The sequence below is a fragment of the Nelumbo lutea genome, chromosome 6, assembly GCF_056320005.1.
Source record: "Nelumbo lutea isolate HS-2025 chromosome 6, American lotus-T2T, whole genome shotgun sequence".
Lineage (NCBI taxonomy): Eukaryota > Viridiplantae > Streptophyta > Magnoliopsida > Proteales > Nelumbonaceae > Nelumbo > Nelumbo lutea.
Window position 1 is genome coordinate 26,714,126 of NC_142689.1, and position 23,462 is coordinate 26,737,587.

Below are 23,462 nucleotides of genomic sequence, written 5' to 3' on the forward strand. Positions count from 1 at the left end.
CCAAACACAGCATTAGTCGATATACCCATTTAATGCTAACTAGGTCAAAATCTTCTAAATATGCATACAAAACACATGGTGATTGAAGGGAAGGCATTGCAGTTATGATGAAGAAACCCTAGTTTCAATACAAGGGTTGTTTCTGCTATAATGTTCGACATAGCTAACACAAAGCACCGATCTCAGAAACGACTCTATAGAGAGATATAGAGTAGATAGTGATGCATTTATTGTTCCCAGTGTAATTCTGTGTGAATGTGTGTGTAAAGTCTAGTTTGATGGACAAATTCCTCCGAAACACATTTCAAAAAATTGTCATAAACATATTATATCCGACAATGTAGTAGTAGCTAATAAATGTTGTCTCCCTAGCTTTATAGAAAGGTTGTCAAATAGACTAAAAAAGACAAAAAGAATTGCTTTTACCTGTGAAAAATAATAGTATGACCCAACACCCAAGTGATGAGGATGAAAAGATGGAATTTTCATTCAAAAATGTTTTAAATGATGTAACCAAATTGTGGTGGTTGTATTGAAGAGTCTCAATACGGGCAGCTAGGCCATGTCTGGTTTGTCACAGATTGGTTTTGTTGTTGTTTGGTTTCTTTTTATTTTTTTCCTATTGTTCTCTCGATCTGTTTCCTGTTTTGGTTGATGAATGTTTTAATTACCAAAATAGCCCTTTAATAGTAACATAAAATCAATTAAATTTCATTTTCTTAATTAGTATGCATAAAATTTATTACACCGAGGTATTAAGGATAAATAAGAAAGTACTTAATAAATTTTTTTAAATTAATATAAATAATAAGAATAATTGCATTACTTAAAATGGAAAAAGAAAGGAGATATGCAAAATTGCTACATATTTACATAATAATTTATGCTATTTAAAGCAAGGGTCAAAATTTCAATGCACATGACCAATATGTCAATAATAAGAGATTTTAAAAAGAAATCTTTTTTTAATAAGTTAAATAACATTTTTATGGCCCACTTCTGAAATTTGAAAAAAAAAAAAAGTGGAAGGTTCAAAGTACCAATACACCCGCTCTGCCCTATATGTAGAGTGCATGTATCGATATTTTAAACCTTGATTTAAGTGTTATTATTGTTCAAGAAAACGATAAACTAATTATATATGTGTTTGGTTCCGTTTATATTTTTTCATTCAACGTTTGTACTTTATTTGCTTGTAAAATCCAAACAGATAACAATTACAACCGCTTATGACAATTAAGCACCACATCAGCATAATAGTGAAAAAACACCTAACCGTTTGAAAAAGCTTTAAAAAATAACTTTTCCAAATGGTAGACGTGTACAGAAATCGAATTCATCTTTTGCTATTCTCAATGAATACGGAGGAACATGAGAAGGGAACTATTGAAGTGACGCCTATATAGCAGCATTTATTGAATAAATGCCCACGGTTCGAAACACCCTCTATATCATTTCCTATTTTTTCTACTTTTATTACTAAATTAGAATGTAGCATACATTAGATTTGATATGAAGTCATTCAATATTCAATGACATTATGATAGTCCAAAAAATTATACCCCGGTCATTCTTATTTAGAAATATATATTATGTTAAAAAATATGTAGCTCCATACATATAAAACTGTTACAGTTCAACAAACTTGACAGACATTTGCTTTCTCCATATTTTTCAGATCCTGCATTTATTAGGATCCTAATTTCTCCTTTAAAAAATTAACAAGAAATGCCAAAATATTCTAACCACTGTTTAGGGTTTGAGAACTTTAATTTGAATATTCATATTCTATAATATTAGCCACCAAATATTCGTACTGATGAATCAATATTGTTCAATAAGTACTTTAACCCGAATGAGTATTTAAACCGACCAAATAGTTGGTTAACCATTAGTATTTATTTTGTTTTTCCTAGATAGTTAAATTAATTAATATCAATATAAGAAGAGATCAAATTCATCAAAAATGGAAGTTGAACAACCACCTTCTTTGAGGGCAGTAGAGGATAGGTTGGTCTCGGTTGGCAGTAATGAGTTAACTCGGTTGAATCCGTGTGCATGATCCATAGCATGCATTTTTCCCCTCCCACTCAACAAATGAAGTCAAGAGATCAATACATTCATAAAGATAAACCATTCAGAACAAACGAGGCCTACATACTGGAAGACAATCTGAGCCAGCCCACCCAAGCCAACCCAATTAGCCAAGCCATCTCACAGTTCTAACCGAAAGTAACTGCCAATCAAACAAAAGAAAACAACCCAAGAGTGAGAAAGAAAAACCAGACCAGACCAGAAAGAAAGATGACACGGGGAATAGAGAATCCAATTCCTGAACCCCCTAGATCTTGAGTATTAAATGCAAGAAAAGACCAACCGTGAGAGCTGAGCCCCCCCCAACACATTGTCTCATTTTTCTACTCTCGTTGTCCCTTAGAACAGGGAGAAAATCATGGCAAATTTCCCTACTACAAATCCTTCTCTTCCTCCCACACTATAAAAAAAAAAAAAATCTCTAGCAAGAACCAACTCCACTTGTGAACAAAACCAGCAAATCCAACAAAGCAGAAAAGCAGCCTACCATGAGTATAACCAAAAGCGGCGTCAATTGGTAATAATACTGTAATCACTTTGGCTTGAGACTTGGGTTTGATCATCCTTCAGAGTCCCAGAAGCAGAGAAAGGTCATCAGTGAGATGGAGATTGAGTTGGTGCGATGTGAGTGCTGCGGATTGAAAGAGGACTGTACCCAGGACTACATTAGTGAGGTGAAGGCAAAATTCGACGGGAAATGGCTTTGTGGGTTGTGCTCAGAAGCTGTTAGAGATGAGGTGAGTAGGGGGAAGAAACCATTTGGAATGGAAGAAGCTGTAATGGCTCACATGTCATTCTGTCGGAAATTCAAGTCCAACCCCGCAGTCCGAGTTGCGGATGGGATGAGACAGATGCTCAGGAGGAGGTCAGGGGATTTTTCTTCCCCAAAATCATCATCATCATCTTCTTCTTCTACTTCCAAGAAGTACCTGAGATCGGCAAGCACATCGCAAGTAGGTGATGAATCATCATTCTCGCTTTACTAGTTACAGAAACTGGGTGAGGAGGGGGGCCTCTTCTCGGTTTGAATAAGTATCCAGCTTTTCATGGCCAATTCTCTTCTTCTCTTGTACAGAGAATGTAATTCCAATGGAGGCTTGATGCTAGTTCTGTTTTTTCTTAAGTTGGGTATGTTCTTCATCGCTTTTTCCATGTTTCCACTCTAGCTACATGAGAAACAGAAAATTTTATCAGTAGACTTACTGAAACTTGCCAACTATAGAAGAGATGAAGAAAAAACACAGAATCCTGCTTTCCAAAACAAATATAAGAAAGACCACTGGAAAACCTACCTATCTTTTCATGTCTTTCACTAGTTATTATTGCCCAACAAATTAGGTAAAGAAACACCAGTAAAAAACCCAGTTTTGTTTTCTTCAGAGTTGAGTTATTTCTTCCTTGTTAAGCTTACTTTCTGTTGGGTGTTTCTATTAATCTTGCTACTGGGTTTTCTTTGCCATTTCTTTTTCTTTTTGAGTTTTAGTTAATTATAGTTATGTTGTCATTAAAGGCATTTGTATGTATCGACGTAGTAAATAGAAGGAGAAAACAATGGAATGAACTCAAGCTTTGAAGAAACAAAATGCATTTCTGAGTCATTGAATTTTCATCGGTACCAGGAGAGAGAAGAAAACAAAATGTTTGGTTTATAAAGTTGGAAAACGAGGAAAATTTTGTTTCCATCAAAACATGGGTTTCTTGAGATCCTTCTTGAAAACTGCTTTTTCTCGCTGACCTGGGTTCTAGAATTCAAAATCAAGATCAGATCTGCACTTGTTATATATTAAATTACTAGAGCAAAAGTCAGCCGGCCGCTCCGCTCCACTACAGGGGACTTTTTGAGCAGACAAGATACAAGATGGACTGATGCATGAGAACCAATGATGTGAAAGAAAACTATTATATATTTCGTCCACTATGGTATAATATATTAAGTGGTTGGGAGGTACATCCCCCAAGATTAAATATTTCGTAATTTTTTTAATTATTAAAAGTTGTCCTGTGATTCAATGCTAGAAACTTGCACTAGCTAGGTTTCTGCTGATCTAGATCAGAGTCATAGTATCCTTTCATCGGCCATGACCTATGCTATGAGAGAGATTATTAACTTGTTGAGCTAAATGATTAAAAGGTATTATTTTCCTATTTGCATTCATACGTTAACAATCAAAATCCCAAGGCCAACTGAAAGCAGCACAGTTGAGAGAAAAAGATATTGGCCATAACTAATCTGGTTCAGTTTGTTTGCACTGTAAATTTCATTTGCGCTTGTGTAAATGCATAGTGCAAGCAAGCAGAGTGTAAATTCTGATTTACTTTTGCTTTAGAATTAAGCTGCATTTGGCATTTCTTATTTGAAGGACTTATGAACACTGTATTTGGCATTTCTTTTTATGGTTAAAATGCTCTTATAAACACTGAAGTTTTAACAGAAAAAAGGAGCGTCCTTAAAATAAGGAATGCCAAATGCAGCCTTAATTTTTTCTTATTTGTTTGTAAGATGTAAAATAGGAAAATATAATGTGATTCCTGCCTTATATGAAAGATTGGAGGTAGGAGGGGGGTTAATTGTTTTTGAGTGTGAGGTAGAAAGCAAGAAGATGTGGTAGTTGCTGGTACCACATTCTTTGAGAGAGAATGGAGGAAGGACGGGAGGAATGCGGTGTAAATATTGCATCAGCTTTTGGGATGCAAGCTAGCTTGCATTGTCAGTGAGTGCAAATGGGACAAAAAACGAATTTTTTGTATCAGTTAAGAATGCAAATTACGGAAATAAACAGTTAAAGGATGCAAAACTGAACCTGGTGCAAAATTTGTATACGGTTCAGATTAATTTGCACTGCAAATAAACAAAGTCTCATACAACCAAAAGGGGAAAATAATGGGGTTAATATACTTATAGTCCTTCAAATCAATTTCATAGGGCTGCGTTTGGAAACTATGCAAATGGAGTGTAAATCCCAGTTCAAGGTAAATTTGCACTCTGGTTCACTTTTGCCCGTGTTTGGCAACATTACATTTATGTATTGACAAATAATAGAAAAAACATTTTTCAATGCATATTTACATTGATAATAAGATACATCAATAAAAAAAGAAGTAAATTTGCATTCAAGTGGACTTTTGATAAAAAAAAAAATGCATATGCTTTATTGGAATTCGTATTTGCATCCACTACAGCTAAAAGTCTATTTGGTTAGAAGGTAAATTTGTCAATGCAAAATTAACCAAACTTTGCAATTTATATGTACTGTTTTACACTCTACATATTTGCATTCATACTTATTTGCATAGTTCCATTTGTTGGACCTTTATTTACTTTTTTTTTCTCATTTTTGTTTTGACACCATTTAACTTGTTAGCAAGGCAATACCACATGTCAACTTTGCACTTACTTGAATACATATTAGACATTTCGAATCAGATTCTAGTGTGATGGGGCAAATATGCAATCTAAGGAATAAATTGTCCCTGGAGTCTGGAGAGTTCATGAACTAGTGTAAGATGCCTGGCATTTGAGGGAGTTGTGACACATTCAAGCTTCTCAATCTAAAATGAAGAATAAGAAAGATGTGTAGACACTCCTGCTGAGAGTCCAAAGAAAAATTTCAGGAGAATATTTCTTTGACCAATCTCTCTTAGCAATATAGTTCTCAAAGTAAAGTCTGAGGTCCCCCTAAGAAGCCCATGATTCAATGCGCTCACCCCAAACGTTGATGCCCGAGGAGACTAAATGACTATAACCATATATATGATCAGTTCATCAGTTGGTTTACATTCAGACCAAAAATTATAAGGTATTACTGATGTGGCTGCCCAATAACTCTCATGAAATTATTAACCAACCCAGTGAATTTAGTGGTGATTAAGGGGTTTCATCTGTATTAAAAGGAACAGAAAACTAAAGAGGTGTTCTCCAATTTCCTTTGTGCAATTTCAAGAAAAAAACTAGTTTTCATACCTGACAAAATAATATTTTCTTGAAACAAAACCCCAGAAAACATGTTATTCACTGTCTACATTTTTCTATTTTAGAAAATGAAGTCAGAAACATGTTCTTTATTTTCTTATTTTGGAGATGTAAATTCATTTGAATATGAACCGGTATAAATCCTAATAACTTTAAGGCTTCTTCCATACTTGGGAAGCTATTTACCCGAAGCATATTCTTTTATTTCCTAGGTAAACAAAATAATGGCCGTTTTAGTCATAAGAATCCATTATTAAAGGGACAGTTTGGTTTCATCTAAGTGTGGCAACTGTCCCCCTCCCCCAAGTGTTAAAATTACTTATCCAATTTGGATAGGAATCACTTACTTACATAAGTAATATCCAGGGAAAATGAATTTTTCATAGACCTCACATAAATAAAACATAAGCATCTTGATATGTCTTCAGCACCATTTTTAGTGTGCATGCACACACCAAATGTTAGCCCATATCAGCCTTCTTGAATATGTCTTCAGCACCATTGACATGGTATTAAACACTTACTTTTTGTGTTTGGTTGGGAAGTTTATTATTTTTTAAATGCCTCCAATTGTATGAAAAGTTACCGGTGTAGCAAACACAAAATGAAGCTTATTGCAATGGTACCACTGTTCTTTAATTCTTGATGTATGTAACACCTAATTAGTGATGCCTAATTGGCTTGAATAAATAATAAAAAATGTGTATATAATTTAATACTATTTCAATGGTTTTTAAGGTATAAACGTTTTTTTAAAACAACACCCACTGTACTAAACTTGTCCACGCTCGGAATTAAAAATACTTGTTGGTTTTAGAAACAAGGGTACGTTGCTGAAGCACACTGAAAACATTTTCAGTTTGTTTTGATGAAACTGCATTTTGATAAAATATAAATATGTACATATAAAATATGTACGTTATATATGTATTTGTACTCCTTTCAAACTGAGCCTTATATGTGAAAATGTAGTTGAGAATTTGAGAATGAAAATGTCTCCTGCCCAAAAGATTTGTTTCACAAAAACCCCAATAACTAGAAAGCCAGAAATCAAATTAAGCAATTAGGCTGTGTTTAGTTTGAAAGAAAAAATGGGAAAAGAAAGGGAAATGTAGGAAATTTTTACAAACCTTGTATATGTTTCCTTCCTTTCCCTACCTTTTCCTTGAAACCAAACATAATCTTACTTAACGTAAGAGTTATAATCTTTTCCTGTGACACCTCATATGGACAGAATATTTGCAAATTTGTAAAGGACAAATAGAATGTAGAAACATGTCAATGCTGTTACAGTTTCTTGCTATCTATCTTTTCTGAAGATAAAATACTAATTCGTTCCACTTTGTCTGTAGGGTTGTTCCTACTTGTTGCTTTCTGGAGATGTTTCCAGAAGCAGTCCCGTTGTCTTTTCGACGTATATGAGCTACTTTTCTCTCAATTAAAGAAAGAGTGATCAAAGTGCCAGCTGGTTCATCACCTGGTACAGTCAGTGGTGGATATAGTTTCTACTTTCTACTTTCCACTTCCTACTCATGATCTGATCTGATCCCAGATCAGATTCTGCCTTCACCCTTCTCATTAGGTTACGGGTCCTGTATTACAGTGTTCATCTTTGGATAAAAAATTCAGACAACAAAAAAGTTGTATGCTTTCTCTATTTTTCAGTACAATGATGATACCATAATTTGGGAATACCCAATGAAATTGGGTCCATTGGATGACCCACCTTATAAGTTAGAACTAAAAGGTTCCTTTAGATTGGGACCCTATCGACCTACCAACGAACATGCACCCGAAGGTGCCAGCTGGCTTGCTAGTAAAGTCTCTTGCTAATTATAATGAAGATCTAGGTCGAATATCTCGCCTTAGGGTTTTAGGTGGGGTGGGGGGAGTGTAGCCCATTCACCTAGCAAAAAAACAACCATTGTTGTAGGCTGTCCTTGTGTTTGGTCCAATTGCTATTTCTACATGAAATGTTTCGAGAGGATTATAAAATTTGGCATGATATAGTATGTGTTTGGTATAATTTTCATTTATTAAATAAATGTTTATATTTAATTTATCTTCAAAACTAAGGAAAGTACTTGTTAAATCATTTTTGGACAACTAGGTGCCATTAGGCACCATTAAGGCAATACATCAACAGAACAGTGAATAAATAATTAATCGTTGGGGGAAGTTATAAAATGAAGATTCCTCAATGGTTGATGAGCACATAAATCAAAATACACTTTTATGAATACCAATGTGTATAAATGAATATAATAGGAAAAATACTGATTTAACGATGACATAACGACATTTTAATAAATGCCTACAAAACAAAACACATGCAAAACCATTATTTGCAGCTACTTATAATTGAAACAAACATACCTTAAAAATGCATAAATGGAAGTTATTTGTAAAAACGTCTCTGATCATTCTAGCTTTAACTCTCATATGTGATTGTCAATACATATCTCTAATAACCAATTTGCATTAATCAAAACCCAAAACATTTCAGGTAAAAACAGCAGTGGTACAAACACAACCATATTCTCTTTCTTTCTCTTCTAATTGCAAACTCCTAATTATCTAGACAGGGAAGGTTTTCTTTCTCAAGCTTAGACTGTTTCAGTGAGAACTTTACTAATAGGGATTGGTAATCGACAGTGGCATTTGTAAATGCAGCTACAATAATTCTTAATGTGAAAAGCAATATAGGGTATCAATTCCCCTAATAGTTTCAATCAAGTTGTTTTATGAAATACCAAAAAAGATCAAGTTATTTTATGCAAGGTTACAAACACCTATACACCTTATACACACCTTATCGGTCTTTCAACCCCACAGACCCCTTTGGTAATTTTTTTTTCAAAACCTGTTCAGAGGATTGACGTAAGGCTTCTCTAATCCATGAATAGATCAAATTAAAACATGGGAAAATTTTCGATTAGTACCCTCTATTTTGGGCCTAATGCCACTTTAGTCTCCAAATTTTAAAATATAACAATTCAATACCCAAACTTTTAAAACATAACTTTTCAGTACCTGCCGTTAACCAATTATTATGTTGCATTTGAAAAAGACACAAGTGCTCTTTAAGTGTTATTTAATTTTCTTTATCAGCCATCTAAATGTTGACAAAGAATTAACAGTCTCAAAACTTTGTTTTTTCCATTCAAGAAGGTTGGGGTCATGTTTGAGTGGGCATTCTAATGACCCCAACTTTCTTGAATAGAAGAGGCAAGGATTTGAGACTACTAAATTTTTGTTAATGTTTGGATGGTTGATAAAGAAAATTAGATGACACTCGAAATGGCATTTGTATCTTTTTTAAATGCCACTTAACAACTGGTTAACAGTTAGTTATCAGCAAGTACTGGATTGTCATGTCTTAAAAATTCAGATATTGAATTATCGCATTTTAAAGTCCGGGGACCAAAGTGGCACAAGGCCCCAAAGTACAAGGTGCTAAAATAGGAAATTTTCCCTTAAAAACATTAGAACTTCATTATTTGGCATTGATGACCCATCAATACGATATGTATCATCCAGTACATGACAAAATTGTGAACCTTGATTTTATATTTTCTAAGTAAAATCTTCCCTATCCACATGATAAAGGCCACCAGGATCCCCTTTCTTTTTTTTTTTTTCATAGGTAAACAAGCCCATCAACTTGGGTTGAGAATTTACTACTATCCCCTTTCTTTTTTTTTTTTCATAGGCTAAATGCCCATCAGCTTGGGTTGAGAATTTACTATTCTAATTAGGTTATATTTGGTTTAATAGAAAACAAGAGTGAAATAGAAATTTGAGGAAAAATTATGTAAGGACCAGATATTACATTTTTCATGCAAAGAAAGCTCGGAGAAAAATTGGTGGGAACCATGCAAAGGCTGGCTATTGTAAACATTGATTACAATTCCATTTTTCATGCAAAGAATGCTTGGAGAGATTTTGGCATTCTGCATATCCTCCCAAACTGAGCCATGGCGGATTTTGGCGTCTATAAGGAACGGCTTGCTTTGGTATAAGTACTTTGTCCATCAATAAAGGTTGTGGTGGTCGAGCAAGGTGTTTGGGAATGCGGGGAGTTCTTCTTGTACAGATGTCTAATCATGCGGTTCTCACATGGTTGTCCATCGTATTGGCCGAGGTGTTGATGCTCCTTTGACAACAAGTATAGTGTTGATGCTCGTATTGGCCGAGGTCAACACTATTAGTTCGCTCCCAAGCTGAGGTACGAGGTGCTCGAAGTCAACGTGTCTGAGGTGGCCGAGGGCGGGTAGATCAATCTTGCAAGGTGAGAGAGCACCCGAGGCGGAGATTTCGATGGTCAAGTTGGTAATAGGAGATGGAAAGTGGACAAAGTCTTGGATGCGGGCACAAAAGACGAGGCCACTAAAGAGCAGGAGATCTCAGAGAGCAAGAAGAGTGCTTGAGAGATAAGTTCTGGGATCTTTTACCTTGTGCGGGTCACCTATTATTTGTACTTGAGGCCGCTAGGGGGCGGGTGACCTCGGGCGGCCTGGATGCAGTCCGTACTGAGGGCGCGATCGTTTGGGAGCGCCAGGTGAGGGCGCACAATTGGCTCCACTAGGCCTGCCAACCCCAACCTAGCGTGTGCCCTGGTTGGTCCAGTGCGAGGTGTTGACACCAGCTCAGCCCACGACCCGATTGGTTCCGCTATGTGCTTCGTCACATGACGTGCGTAGGCTTGCCATTGGCCCAGTCGGATGTGCCTACATCATTTGCCCCCCACTCCCGAGGCTGGGGTTGGGGTGGGGGTGGTGGTCCAAGATAGGAAGGGCCTCGACTTCGGCTGAAGAGAGTGCATTATCTCATACTAGGAGGCGTCAATAGACCTGCGTGCGCCGTGGCTTGCGGTGGCATCGGTATGCTTTTCCTTTGAACTACGAGGATGGCCAAAGCTCGTGCAAGGCCTCGGCTTAGCTACACCTGCAGAGGGGGGCCTTGGCTTCGGCTCTGAGTTTGCCGTGGCACGAGGTGGGCGAAAGGGAGGTTGCCCCCCAGTCTTGTGAATGTTGGGCACGTCTCGCAAGGCCTCGGCTTCGGCTGCCGAGAAGGAAGCGCAAGGGTACCCAAGCTGGTGACTTGGTTGCTTTGTGAGGGAGTATCTTTATGCAGTGTCGTAGGTCATGAAGGAAGCGGTCCCCAGAGCTGGATATGGGTCACGCTGGTCACGAGTCCCCAAATTGGCAAGTTGGGGGCCGAGCCCTCAATGGGTTGTTGAGTCGTCGCCGTATGGAGGACAGGACGCCGGTGAACCGGATTGCGCTTTGTTGAGTCAGCATGGTTGGGCTGACTAGTGAGTTGCGGTGAGAAGGTGATTTAGTTCGCCAGGCATCGTTTCATATACCCAAGGCAAGCCACGCATGTCGATCAGTGGATGGGTGAAAAAGGCGATCGTTCGTTAGCTGTTGGATCCCACACAATCTAGGCCGTCTATTTTCTTTAAATAGGGGTCTCGGCTTCAGTCGTCACTTGTTCACTATTGCCTTCGCTTCCAAGAGTTTCCTACTTCGCCAGAGCCCTCAGTTTCAGTCAATCGCCTTCATCTCCATCATCCTTGTTTTCTTCGTGTTGTTTGGTACTATTTTCTTGTAGAGATGCTCGTGGATGCCAAGAGACTACTACTAGAGGGCACCTTGGCCAGGAAGAAAGGCCAGGCAAAGGGCACCTCGGGGGGGCAGACTCCAAGGAGAGTGGTCATGGTGTCGCTCGCAAGGGTGGAGAAGGGGTCCACGCCCGCCAAGGGAACCCCATGTCCACAGGCCCCAGCTAGTGGGGGCGACAGAGGGAAGAAGGTCGAGGAGGATCGGCCAAGGAAGACTGACTAGAAAAGGCCAGCCGGGGTGCCGCCAACACCTCCCACGAAGAGGCCTGCGTAGAAGGACAGCCCAGCCGAGGGCGGTGTGCCGAGGAAGGGGGCTCCTACTGCTCCGAGGAGACCACTTGCGAAGGGGGTCGTTGCCAGGCCTTCATCTGCTCCTCCCTCCACTTCTGAACCCGCAAAGAGGGGGAGTGCCTAAACCATCTCTACCGCCCGAAGTGGGAAGTTCGTGAGGGGGACTCCATTGATACCGGGGGCATAGGTAAGGCCCTCGTCAAGGGGATGGTCCCTCTGGGGGACCGCTTAGACATGATGTAGACGAACCCTATTGCCATTGTCGACGAGGGGATGGACTTCTTGGTCGATGTGAGTTTCCTTCTCTTTTTGACTTGCTGCTTGCTAGATTCTACTGGCTTTACTAATGGTGTGCTTGGTGCAGGTCTGCAGTCACTATGTTGGCCTCAGTGACCACATCCGCCTCCTTCTCGAGCGTGCGGCTCGGCTCGAGAAGAAGAATAAACAGCTTCAAGTGTGGATGGCTACGGTAGAGAGCAGCCAAGATGAGACCTTCGCATTGCTGAAGGAGGAGAAACTGCTCCAGCAGACGTTGGAGGACAACTTGAAGTCCGAGAAGGCTCTCATCGCCAGGGCCAAGAACCAGTTGAGGAGGTCAGAGGCTAAGGATGAGGCAAAATACCGGGATGCTGTTGCTATTTGGCAGAAGATGTCGAAGTACAAACAGTGCTTGGTGCACTATGGATCCGCGGCCTACTTGGAGGGGATTAACGACACCAAGAAGGCTCTTTTGAAGATGGCGTTGGACTTCACCATTGACTAGTTGCAGGTGCTCCCTGACTCTCTCACCCCCGAGGACAAGGCCAAGGTTCCCATCGATGTTGCAGACGCGGGCATCGAGGAACCTGCCATTTCTCCAACAGAGAGTGAGGCCTATCCGACTTTAGTTCTTGTTTTTGTCCGTCATAAATGTACTCGCCTTTGAGGGCCAAAAATTTTGTAAGTTGGATTGTGAAATGAGATGATTGTTTTTTTGTATACTTTGTGCATGTCTAAAAGGGTCACAAGTAGACAAAAAACAATCCAAAGTGGCTCATTAGACATTCGCTTTAGGAAATTAGCCTCACTTATTCCCATAGCCGAGGCTCAGGTGGACCTTCGAGGTAATCGGTGTCACGTGGCGAGGTGAACCGCTGGGACGGTCAGGTTACTATCCTCTTTCCCTTGTCACGTTGTCGTGGAGCCGAGGTGGCCACCTACTGCCGAAGAGGTCTCCAAGTTGTGTATCTTGTGGCTTTTTGCGATTGCATTTTTTCTTGCGTTTCTTGTGTAGGGGTCGGTGCCCTCTTCCGAGGCTGCAGTTTAAATTATGGGCCGACTCATCGGCTGCAGCCGAGTTCCAATAGGTTCTCTGTTAGGAGGGATGAGAAGGCGTGTGACCTCTAGCGGGCCGTATGCCTTGACCCGACGTCTGGTCCGAGCATGTAGCCTTGGCAAAGGTTGTATACCGCGGCTATGCTGTCAACCGAGGTTGGGGACCCAGCGACTAGGCGTACGACCTCCGAATGTCATGTGTCGTGAACCAAAGTCCGTCCTAACACCGCGCTAAGTTATGCTTGTATATCGGCAATCTATTGGCTGGCGAGTACCTCGGTTTCGTTCCGTTCTCCTCGGTAGTGGGATGGGCCGGTTACGTCTCAGTTCCTTTTGGCTTGTCTGTCGCCAAGGTAGCCTCGAAGGTCCGAGGTGCAAGGTGGAGGTGGCATTTCTTGTTAGTGGCGGTGTCCTTGGCTTCAGCGTCGATTGCAAGACCGTACTGATTCATTCTCCCTTCTACTGGGAGGTCTTGCATGCCGAAGAGATTGGTTGCATGTCGACTGCTACCATGTTTGGAGGGCTCAGCCCGGTGGGAGTCGGCGGAAGTGAGGTCTAGCGGGTTCACAAACACGCTGCCCCCGCTAGTTTGATGCCCGGGCAGGGCGACCACCCTAAGGGCAGTTTCCTGCCTGGGGACACGCCTCCCTGACATGCCAGGCGAAGTGGTTAGGACCACTTGGAATTGCTCGTTGGTGACCAGGACGACGCCAATTGTTGATGCTCGGATTGGCCGAGGTCAACACTGTCAGTTCACTCCTAAGCCGAGGTACGAGGTACCCGAAGTTGAGGTGTCTGAGGTGGCCAAGGGCGGGTAGATCGATCTTGCGAGGTGAGAGAGCTCGTTAGAGGCCCCAGGTTGGCACCCGAGGCAGAGGCTCTGACAGTCAAGTTAGTAACAGGAGGTGGAAGAGGCCACTAAAGAGTAGGAGATCTTAAAGAGCAAAAAAAGTGCTTGAGAGTTAAGATCTAGGATCTTTTACCTTGTGGGGGTCACCTCTTATTTGTACTTGAGGCTGCCAGGGCGATCATCTAGGAGTGCCATCTGAGGGCGTCCGATTGGCTCCACGAGGCCTGCCAAGCCCAACCTAGCATCCACCCTGATTGGTCCAACGCGAGATACTGACACCGGCTCTGCTCGCAATCCGATTGGTTCCTCTATGTGATTCGCCGGCTGACGCGTCTAGACTCGCCACTGGCCCAGCCAGATGGAGCTTTTCATTTCCGCTTTGGAGAGGAAATGAAAAGACTAAAAGGAAACAAGTGGCTTGTCATTTCCGCTTTGGAGGAAGAAGATTGTGGAGCTTTTCATTCACGAAAGCAATTCCTAAATGGGAAAAGCTTCTCCTTGTCGCCCTGAAATCCGATAGGCTGTTCGGAAAGTTGGAGTAGTGGTGGATCAGGGTCTTTGGTGTTCCTCTCTCGGCCTGGTGCCCGATTGTGTCAAAGAAATTGGTGACGCAGTGGGGGCTTCATCTTTGCATACCCAAAAAATCTCGCCTGAGAGAATATTGACTCAATCCGTCTTCTGGTTTAGAGCGAACACCAAAAACTACGGAGCTCGTTGCGAGGCAATACATATTTGCTGCGGATTGCAGTTGAAGACCTTGAGCTGCCGTTGGAGAACCGGCCGTCGTGCAGTTGTAACTGGGAGTGTATCCGGTGGTCGCCTGTTTTGTCAGACTTGGAGAGGAAGCCACACCCTGTTCCGGAGTATGAGGTGGAGCTTGGGACTCGGTAGTGGGAGCTGCTGGTCCCTATTTCTCTTTTTGTATGCATCTTGTATACTTAGTCTTTTTCTTTTTTTCTAATAAAATTATCTTACCTTATTCAAAAAACATTAATTGGTGGAATTCATCCCTAAGATTGTCTCATGAGTCATGACCATATTCACATTCTTAAATTAATACATACTAAATAGAAATTTAAGGGGCCTCAATTATGGCCCATTACTATTGGGCTGCAACTATCAACTACACCATAAGCATCTTCAACATTTCTAGCATTTCATTGTCTTTCAGATACCTCTTAATTAAGAGCAATCTTAGGACAAGGTTAGATTTCAAAATTGGGTGCCACGTCGGGTCCACATTGGCGATTCTCTAAAATGCCGATTAATTTTTTGTTTGGTGACCGATTTTCCTGATTTTGGGAGAATTTTTTGAGAAAACTGTCCTTGGAATCTGGCCCAAAGGAGGGATCACCATTTTCGGTGATTTCCCGATTTCTGGCTGATTCTTTTTTTTCTCAGGGATGACATGGCATCCTATGTGTAAAGTGGAGATTGTGATTTGGTGCTTCACAAATCACCAGATATGCTATTTTAAGCTAAGACATATTGATTCTTTTTTTTTTTTCTTATGATATTTTATGCATTTTTTGCTACCATTTTTGCAATCTTTACAGTTGCATGTGGTATTTTAAACCATTTGTAATGGATTTATCATTTGGGCTGTTATATGGTATCTAAAGCATGTGAGTGGAATACACTGAATAATAACTCTAATGAAAAAAAAAAACACACTTGAGAATTATTACCAAACAAATTCATAACCGATTTTTTAAAAATGGGTTCAACTATGATATGGAAAAGATATGATATGGGACAAAAAAATTGACCAATAAACTGAAATCACAAACTAGGAGCAAATAAGGTGTTATTTATTAAAATTCATGGGTGGGTTTTGATTGGTCAAAACTCTTTCCATATCATATCTTTTCTGCATCATAAATTTTCCCTTTAAAAATTGGCTCACAAGGCACTAATGATACCAAATAACAATTAAAGGTGATTTTTGAAAAATCACCAATTTCTGAAAAAACGGTGAAGATTAATCAGCATCGGTTCCAAACACTGCCTTTGTTTTCTAAAAATAAAAACAAATGTAACATGATTTTGGTTTAAAAAATAAAATAAAATAACATATAAAGAATGTTCGAAATATCACAATGTATCATTGTGCATCATATCATATTATGATGCTTATCAACCAGGGCTTTAGACGGCGTCTTTATGTTCAAACGTAAAAAGACTCTCCTAACATACTTAACCCTGAAAAAATATCCTGAAAAATAAAATTTTAAAAAATAAATAAATAAAACATCACGCATTAGAAACATGTGAAGTGCAAAGTGAAACATGTTTCTGTGTTTTATATGTATCAATACTTTGAACCATGTACATGAACCAATTCAGATCTACTACCCACAAGAATCCTATTCAGGCCTATCCACATGATACTACAGTTGTACATTGGGAATATTTCTGCATGAATGGTAACATGGTAGGGTTCTTGTGGGTAGGAGATCTGAACTCTATATAAACACTTCTTCTGAATCTATTGTTTGCATTTTGCACCACTACTGTGTGTAGGCCATTATGTATCCAATCACAAATGAATACACCAGTGTTCAACAGATCCAGGATCTTAAAATAGAGCTGTGAATAGGTTGAGTCTGAACCAGGACAGGGTGGACCTGGTTGCCAACAAATGAAATGAAAAAAAAATGCCAACCCAGTCCCCAATTAAACCCTAATAAAAGCCGATTAAAATTAATAGCTATATACTAACCTATAATTGAGCAATAGACTTCTCATTTCTTAATGCATTTGAACATAATAATAATAATAATAATAATAATAATAATAATAATAATAATAATAATAATAATAATAATAATAATGATGATGATGATGATGATGATGATATACCTAATCAGTTCAGAACAATCACAACCAGTCGAGGGTCTAGACCCAACTATAACCAGAACAAAAAATGTAGACCCATACCCTATATAATTGGGTTGGTTCAGTTCGTATCTGTCCCAACAGCTGTACCTAAAAATCAAGAGAACAAGTGATTAATAAGATTAGTTGTGGCTTAGAAAACAAACCCAGATTGGCTGGAGATAAAATCATGCACACCAGGTTGGGCAACCTATCACGATTTGTGTTCAGTGCAGATGGGGCCTGCAGTGAGCACCAGAATGTTCACTCGTGATAGGTAGCCCAATCTGGTGTGTATAATTTTATGCCAGTTCATCTGGACTGTTAGAATGCCTATTATTATCTCAATAACTCAAGGCTCTAACTGAGGGGTGGCTCAGTTGGTATGTTAATTGGTTTGTTTCAGCATGAGAATTCGAATCCCGTTATGCCAAAATTTGGGGAGAAGAGGCTAAGTATGCTCAAAACGGCTCTATGGGATATTAGGGTGTATCACCAAATACCCCAAAATAAAAAGGTTCAGGATTCCTCCATTGTCCTTTCCTTTTCTTCAACACTAACTGGTAGGACATAGGAATATCGGCTTCTGGGTCGAGTTGTTCAGACCTAACCCATGCTGGTTCTAAATCGGGTAGCCCTAATGCGACCGGTTCAACCAACTCTACCCAGTCCTACCCTCGACGTCAAAATTCAAAGAGACCATAGTTGAGTTTCTATCTCATCGCCAAGCGGACAAATTTAAGTTGGTGTTTGGAGGAATTGTAAATCTCTCTGTGGATTTAGATGAAGGCCCAGGGCCCAAGCCCAGAACTAGGTGGGCTGAAGGGTTCGTTTGAAAATAAAACCCGTTCCCTTGGAAACAAACCAAAACAATACAACAAACTGGGGACCCAAACGTCACTTCCTGACGTCTCGGTCACAGAGTCGGAGTCGCAGCACAGCTTAAAAATCAGCTACTCTCGGTGGAGTAGTAAATTAGCAATGGGCTAAAATTGTGAATCACAGCCCTTCATGTTTTGATATGGCCCACCTCGAATCGGATGAAGTGAGGTAAAGTGGGGGGCCACAGGAATGCAACAAAGGCCGTGATTTTACAATTTTAGGCGCGCTTTGTGTGGAGCAGATCTGGACTCCACAGCTCCACAGCACATGCGATGCGCCTCTCTTGCAAAAAATTTGGGCTCTTGAAATGAGTCCGGATCTCCTGTTCACGTTTATCGGAGTCACACATGGAGAATATCTCATCCTCTGCATAATGCAGGGGGAGATGTTCCTGATTCACGGAAGATAGTGTATCGTGGATAGGCATGGGCAAAGTTCTCGTAGGCAGGTGATCCGGACTCCCTTGAAATTGAATGAGGAGGGAAGCGTCTTCATTTCAACCTTTCCTCCTGACCGTTGGAGAATTTGAATTTCAAATTCTAATTTATGATAACGAATCGAAAATAAAGAAAAGAAAAAGAAGAGTAGAGGATCAATGAACTAGAATTCAAGAAACAGACGAGAAGGGGAAAGAAGGCAAGAAACCATGAAGACCGTTGTCCTGCCAGCATCCTCTGCAAGATCCACCATCACCACCGTGGAAGACTGGTCCGAGACTCGCGATAACTGCTACTTTCCTGGGTGCCGAAAGGATGCAAATTGCAATTGCGAGATCTGTCTTGCGAGCATCAACGCTACCCTCGATCTCATGCCGATGAGCGTTCAAAGGAGTTCGTTTACAAAGCTCTCAGCTCCGAAACAGGCGTTTGAAAGAACCCCAGTTTCATTTGATCCTTCAATTCTCTCCACGCCCAAATCCAGTATTCATCAGACTCCAATAACTCCCCCTCTCAAATCCGCTGCAAAGTTGAGTTCTTTGGAAAAGATTGAGAAGAAGGGGAAGAGACCTTGGGCTATTGAGTTTAAATTTTGGAGATTTCTCGTTGGACTGAGCTTGATTTTAGCTTCGGATATTGGCTTTGCATGGTTTGTCTCTGGGCTTTTCAAACCTGAACTCTCTGCAGAGACAGTAAGGACTATTGCGGGTGAATCTCGGATTCTGAAACAAATGAATTTAAGATTAGAGTTCTTGGAGAAAAGGCTTGGAGCTATTGCTCATGGGAAGGTTTCAAATTGCAGCTCTGCTGGTTCCACATGGGAATTTCATCAGGTAACCTCCAGTAGAACGCAAATTGCCTCCAATTGTTTTTAGAAATTATTTTGTTTCGTTTAAGAAATATGCACATCATTAATCTTTACATTTGGATCATTTAGATTCATTTTCTCCTTTAACAAATAAATAAATAAACTGAGAAATATATCTGCTCCTGAAATAATTGACAGATAAAAGTTTGTTGAAAATCACTGCAGGACGGATTGCTTTTGATTTCACGTTGCATACTGTATAAATCAGCATCAGAAGAGATAAGCATATGGGGATGGCCTCTGCGAACTGCTGGACTGCTTGCAACTGGATTTTCTTCTCGATCATTAACTATCTTAACAGGCAAAATCACAGAGGTAAGTTTATATTATGACAGTATTAGGATTTGTTTGTACACATACTCTTGAGCCATTTCTTCACAACTCATAAAACAAATATGGGGTTGGTGCCCACCATTCCCACGGTTTCAAATCAACCATGGAGTGGTCATGATCAGGAGACTTCTTATTTGATCATCGCAGTGAATGCAACTGGTGTGTTGTTTTCAGTTATCTGGGTCCATTTAAGGTTATAGTAAGGCAAAGTTTGTATCTGTTTTACAGTTATCTGGGCACATTTAATCGTCTAACACTTCGTATCTGTTTGCTGAATCAGTGGTCAGAAGGAAAGTTCGGGTTTTCAGTTGGGAAGACAAATAGCTCATGGGTACAGAAAAGATGGAGCGCCTCTGTTGTACAATTAGATCCAAATACCTGGGTTCTTGAGTATCGACAGAGCACAATGTTGGAGAATCCAAGATTGATTTTGTCTGTGCTGGAGTTTGTGAAATTCAGAATATCAAGAACAATTAGAGAGATGAAACATCAATTCTGGATGTTGCCTTCCTTCTCTCACCACTACAGGAACACTGCAGGAGATAATTGCTCATGCCCAACTTAAATGTACATCAGAACATGATTCATACCTCACTTCTTGTGAGGCTTTTAATTCGCCCTTCTCTTTTGGCAATTGTAAGAACTTATTTGCAGATTATTAACAGTGATAAAGTTAACCAGTCAACCTCCATGGAGAATCCCAACTATGGAAGAATGACAATTGAACTAGGTAGAACAAACAGTTGACAGACTAAGCAATGATGTTTTAGGTGAACTGAGATGTGCTAAGGCATGGAAATGCAGGAGATTCATAGCTGCTGAGAGGAATCATGGGGGTTGGTTCTCCATTCTCCAGCATCAACAGCAGCCATTATCATGTTGAGGTTTACTACAAATTCCACGCCCCTTGGGGCCTTTGTGCATCTCCTCTCTTTAGTGTCCTCAATTGATAGTGCATAGCTGCTGAGAGGAATCATGGGGGTTGGTTCTCCATTCTCCAGCATCAACAGCAACCATGATCATGTTGAGGTTTACTACAAAATCCCCACCCCTTGGGCCTTTTGTGCATCTCCTCCCTTTAGTGTCCTCAATTGATAGTGCAATAGATCACTTGAGCAGAAAGTTTGGATTCAATGAAGATGATGAGATGCATGCTGTTCCTTGGAACCGATCGTGAGAGATGATTTTCGGACAGAAGATAACGGTGGTTAATCTCACCACACAGCACAGAGTTGGGTGGGGAGACATCAAATTAAGAAGGTATTGTTTTTTGTTTTAGAAAACAAAACCATTCAGAATGGCCAACAGTCGAACACCCTAGCGTGGACTGATCACTTAAATGATTACACCATGGATAGATCCAAATAATGTCGCAATTTCTCATCCATATATGGTAGATCAATTCACACCACAATATACTCAAACATTTGTATAAAGTTTCACAATAAATTACTAAGATTTTTCTTATTGACAAAGGCATCTGCACCATCCATTCCATTAGTCTCAAACCCTCATCAAAGTGTTGTGTGGTTCCAAATAGTGTTGGGGCCTAGTGGATCAATTCAAATCACTCAATTTCTCATCCATTCTATTGAATGAGTCTGAATCTGCCAACAATAATACATTGGGAACATCGGTTGTACTTTATATTCCAATATTTTTGGCCAATGTGTTGTGATCATCAAATTCGAAACACAGTTTAAACATGTAATTTAACGTATACAGCCTCGTGATTCATGAATTTGCCCAGTCAACCAATTCTACCAGGTACCTGAGCTTCACTAGGAGGACTCACAAGGAAGCAGAGTAGCCTCTACCAACTGTCAATCGGGAAACACAGTATTGCACAGACATGAGGCAGCAGTATTTCCATGACTTCATCCAATCACATGCGAAGGTGGTCGAAGACTCGAAGCCCATTAATTTTCAAAAAAAAAAGGAATAAATTAAATTCTTGAACCTCTTGATTTGACAATGAACAGGTGAGGAGATTATCTCAGGCAAAAGACGTGGACCAATGAGAAGGTCAAATAAGAAAGTTGAAGTGCCTGGTTGAGATCGGGATTTAATGATCAGCCAATATCTATTCACCACAACACATTGCTGCCAATATCTATTCACCACAACACATTGCTGCCAACATCATATAACCGATATATCCAATGTATGGTTAAGTGAGCGTGACCAACAATGTATCGTCTTAAGCAGATCTAACTTCAAATAAGATACTTATGTCAATCGATCTGTTCCTCACAGAATGCTCCGTACACCAATCTTACAGCCACATCCTATCCTATCATGTATTAGGAATATCTACTCAGAGACAATAAATATAAGTACAGGAGATGTTCCCCCAATGTACCGGTAGTCCTACATCATGGTTTTCAAAACCAAATCGGTGATTAAACTGGTCAGACATCCAGTTACTGGTTCGAACAGCCGGCCTATTTTGACAAAATTTTAAAAAAATGGTCAAAATTATTTAAACGGTTCAAACAGTTAACCGGCCGGATTCAACAATTTACTGACCAAAATCAACGGTTTTGAGAAAAAAAAGTGGTTTTAGGAGAAAACGGAAAGCGACCAGTTCCCGATTTTTTCCGGTCCAATCCAATCCAGTTTTGAAAACCATGCCCCACATGGCACATTAGAACGCTAGAAGAAGTATTTGGTGAAATTCCGGACTGGTCTGGTTTGGAAGGCCCAGAACGAAGAAGACAGTAAAAATCCAAAAAAAAAAAAAAAAACGATCACCACAGCTGAATCAACGCACCTCGACTCTAACGTATAAACCCTTCCAAACGGGCTCTTAAAAGCTTACCAAGTTCAGCCCCCCCTCCAATACACTGAACAGAATTATTAATTCAATGGGCAGCTCAACCAATTGAACATTTCACAACGGATTTGATTCGTTTTAATTTTTAACATAGAGTTCTCCACTAGTGGGTTTTTGTTAAATATTAGCACCCGGCTTACTTATTCCGAGTTTGTCATCGAGTTCGTATTCCACCCCTTCGTTAATTGGCCGCAGTTTTTGCCATCATGAACAAAGGTTCCTCTGATTTACATTTTTGAAGAATAAACTAATATTGGGTTTATGTCTAATATCCAATGTTGAAAGTATCAGTATTGTGTATTACATCAAAACACTTAAAATACGGATAACTATGGGACACATTAAAATGTTGTTCAATAAAAGAACTTGATACATTACTGACAGATCCATTTCATACTTCTTCCACACCACGAAAATCATAAAATACATAAAATAAATGGTTTTTAATTTTCAATCATCAAAAATTAAGAAAAAAAAGAACATTTTTTGCATAAATTATTGTTGGATCAACGAGTTTAAAAGGTCATTGACAGATCCATTTATAATTCTTTATTCCAATGAAAATCATTTAAAACATATGAAAAAATGTTTATAATTTTCTATAGTTTGTTTGTACAGTCTCTAGAAATTGTCAAAAACAAATTTAAGAATCATATTTTTTTGACCTAGGCGCCATTCATAGAGCTATAACGCCATGGCCGCTGTCATAGCCCCATGCATGGGTAACTGTTTGATGCATCCACACCTCTAGATAAGGACACAATGTGCCCTATATTGGGTATTGGATGTATGTATTGATATTTTAAATCTTACCATATCATCAAACGGGAATTGCACATTCCTCCATAAATGAAACTACCATGAAGCCATTTCTAAACAAGCGCAAGAGCTGGTCAGAGAAACACTTTTTTGGGCATTTGGTGTGCAAACTTATTCAACCAACTTTTCTTTATAATACCTACCTTTTGGGCTTCTACAAAATAGGCTTCTGCTTTTTTGGATCAAATAAGCCCATCTGTGGTTTTAACGATTATTACCAATAATATATTTTTGGGTGCTTTCTATGACATCCGTAAAGTTTGAT

General features: G+C 39.8%; 2 protein-coding genes across 2 annotated transcripts; both read left to right on the forward strand.

The window, feature by feature from the left end:
• Positions 1-2,285: 2,285 nt before the first annotated feature.
• Positions 2,286-3,310, forward strand: LOC148848113 (uncharacterized). The gene has a single exon (XM_088948855.1). The coding sequence runs from the start codon at positions 2,697-2,699 to the stop codon at positions 3,078-3,080; it is 384 nt and encodes a 127-aa protein (XP_088804981.1). The 5' UTR covers positions 2,286-2,696; the 3' UTR covers positions 3,081-3,310.
• Positions 3,311-18,458: 15,148 nt separating this feature from the next.
• LOC148848114 (C-8 sterol isomerase) lies at positions 18,459-20,227 on the forward strand. The gene is made up of 3 exons (XM_088948633.1): positions 18,459-19,174; positions 19,375-19,524; positions 19,823-20,227. The coding sequence occupies exons 1-3, from the start codon at positions 18,551-18,553 to the stop codon at positions 20,105-20,107; spliced, it is 1,059 nt and encodes a 352-aa protein (XP_088804759.1). The 5' UTR covers positions 18,459-18,550; the 3' UTR covers positions 20,108-20,227.
• The last annotated feature ends 3,235 nt before the right edge of the window (positions 20,228-23,462 follow it).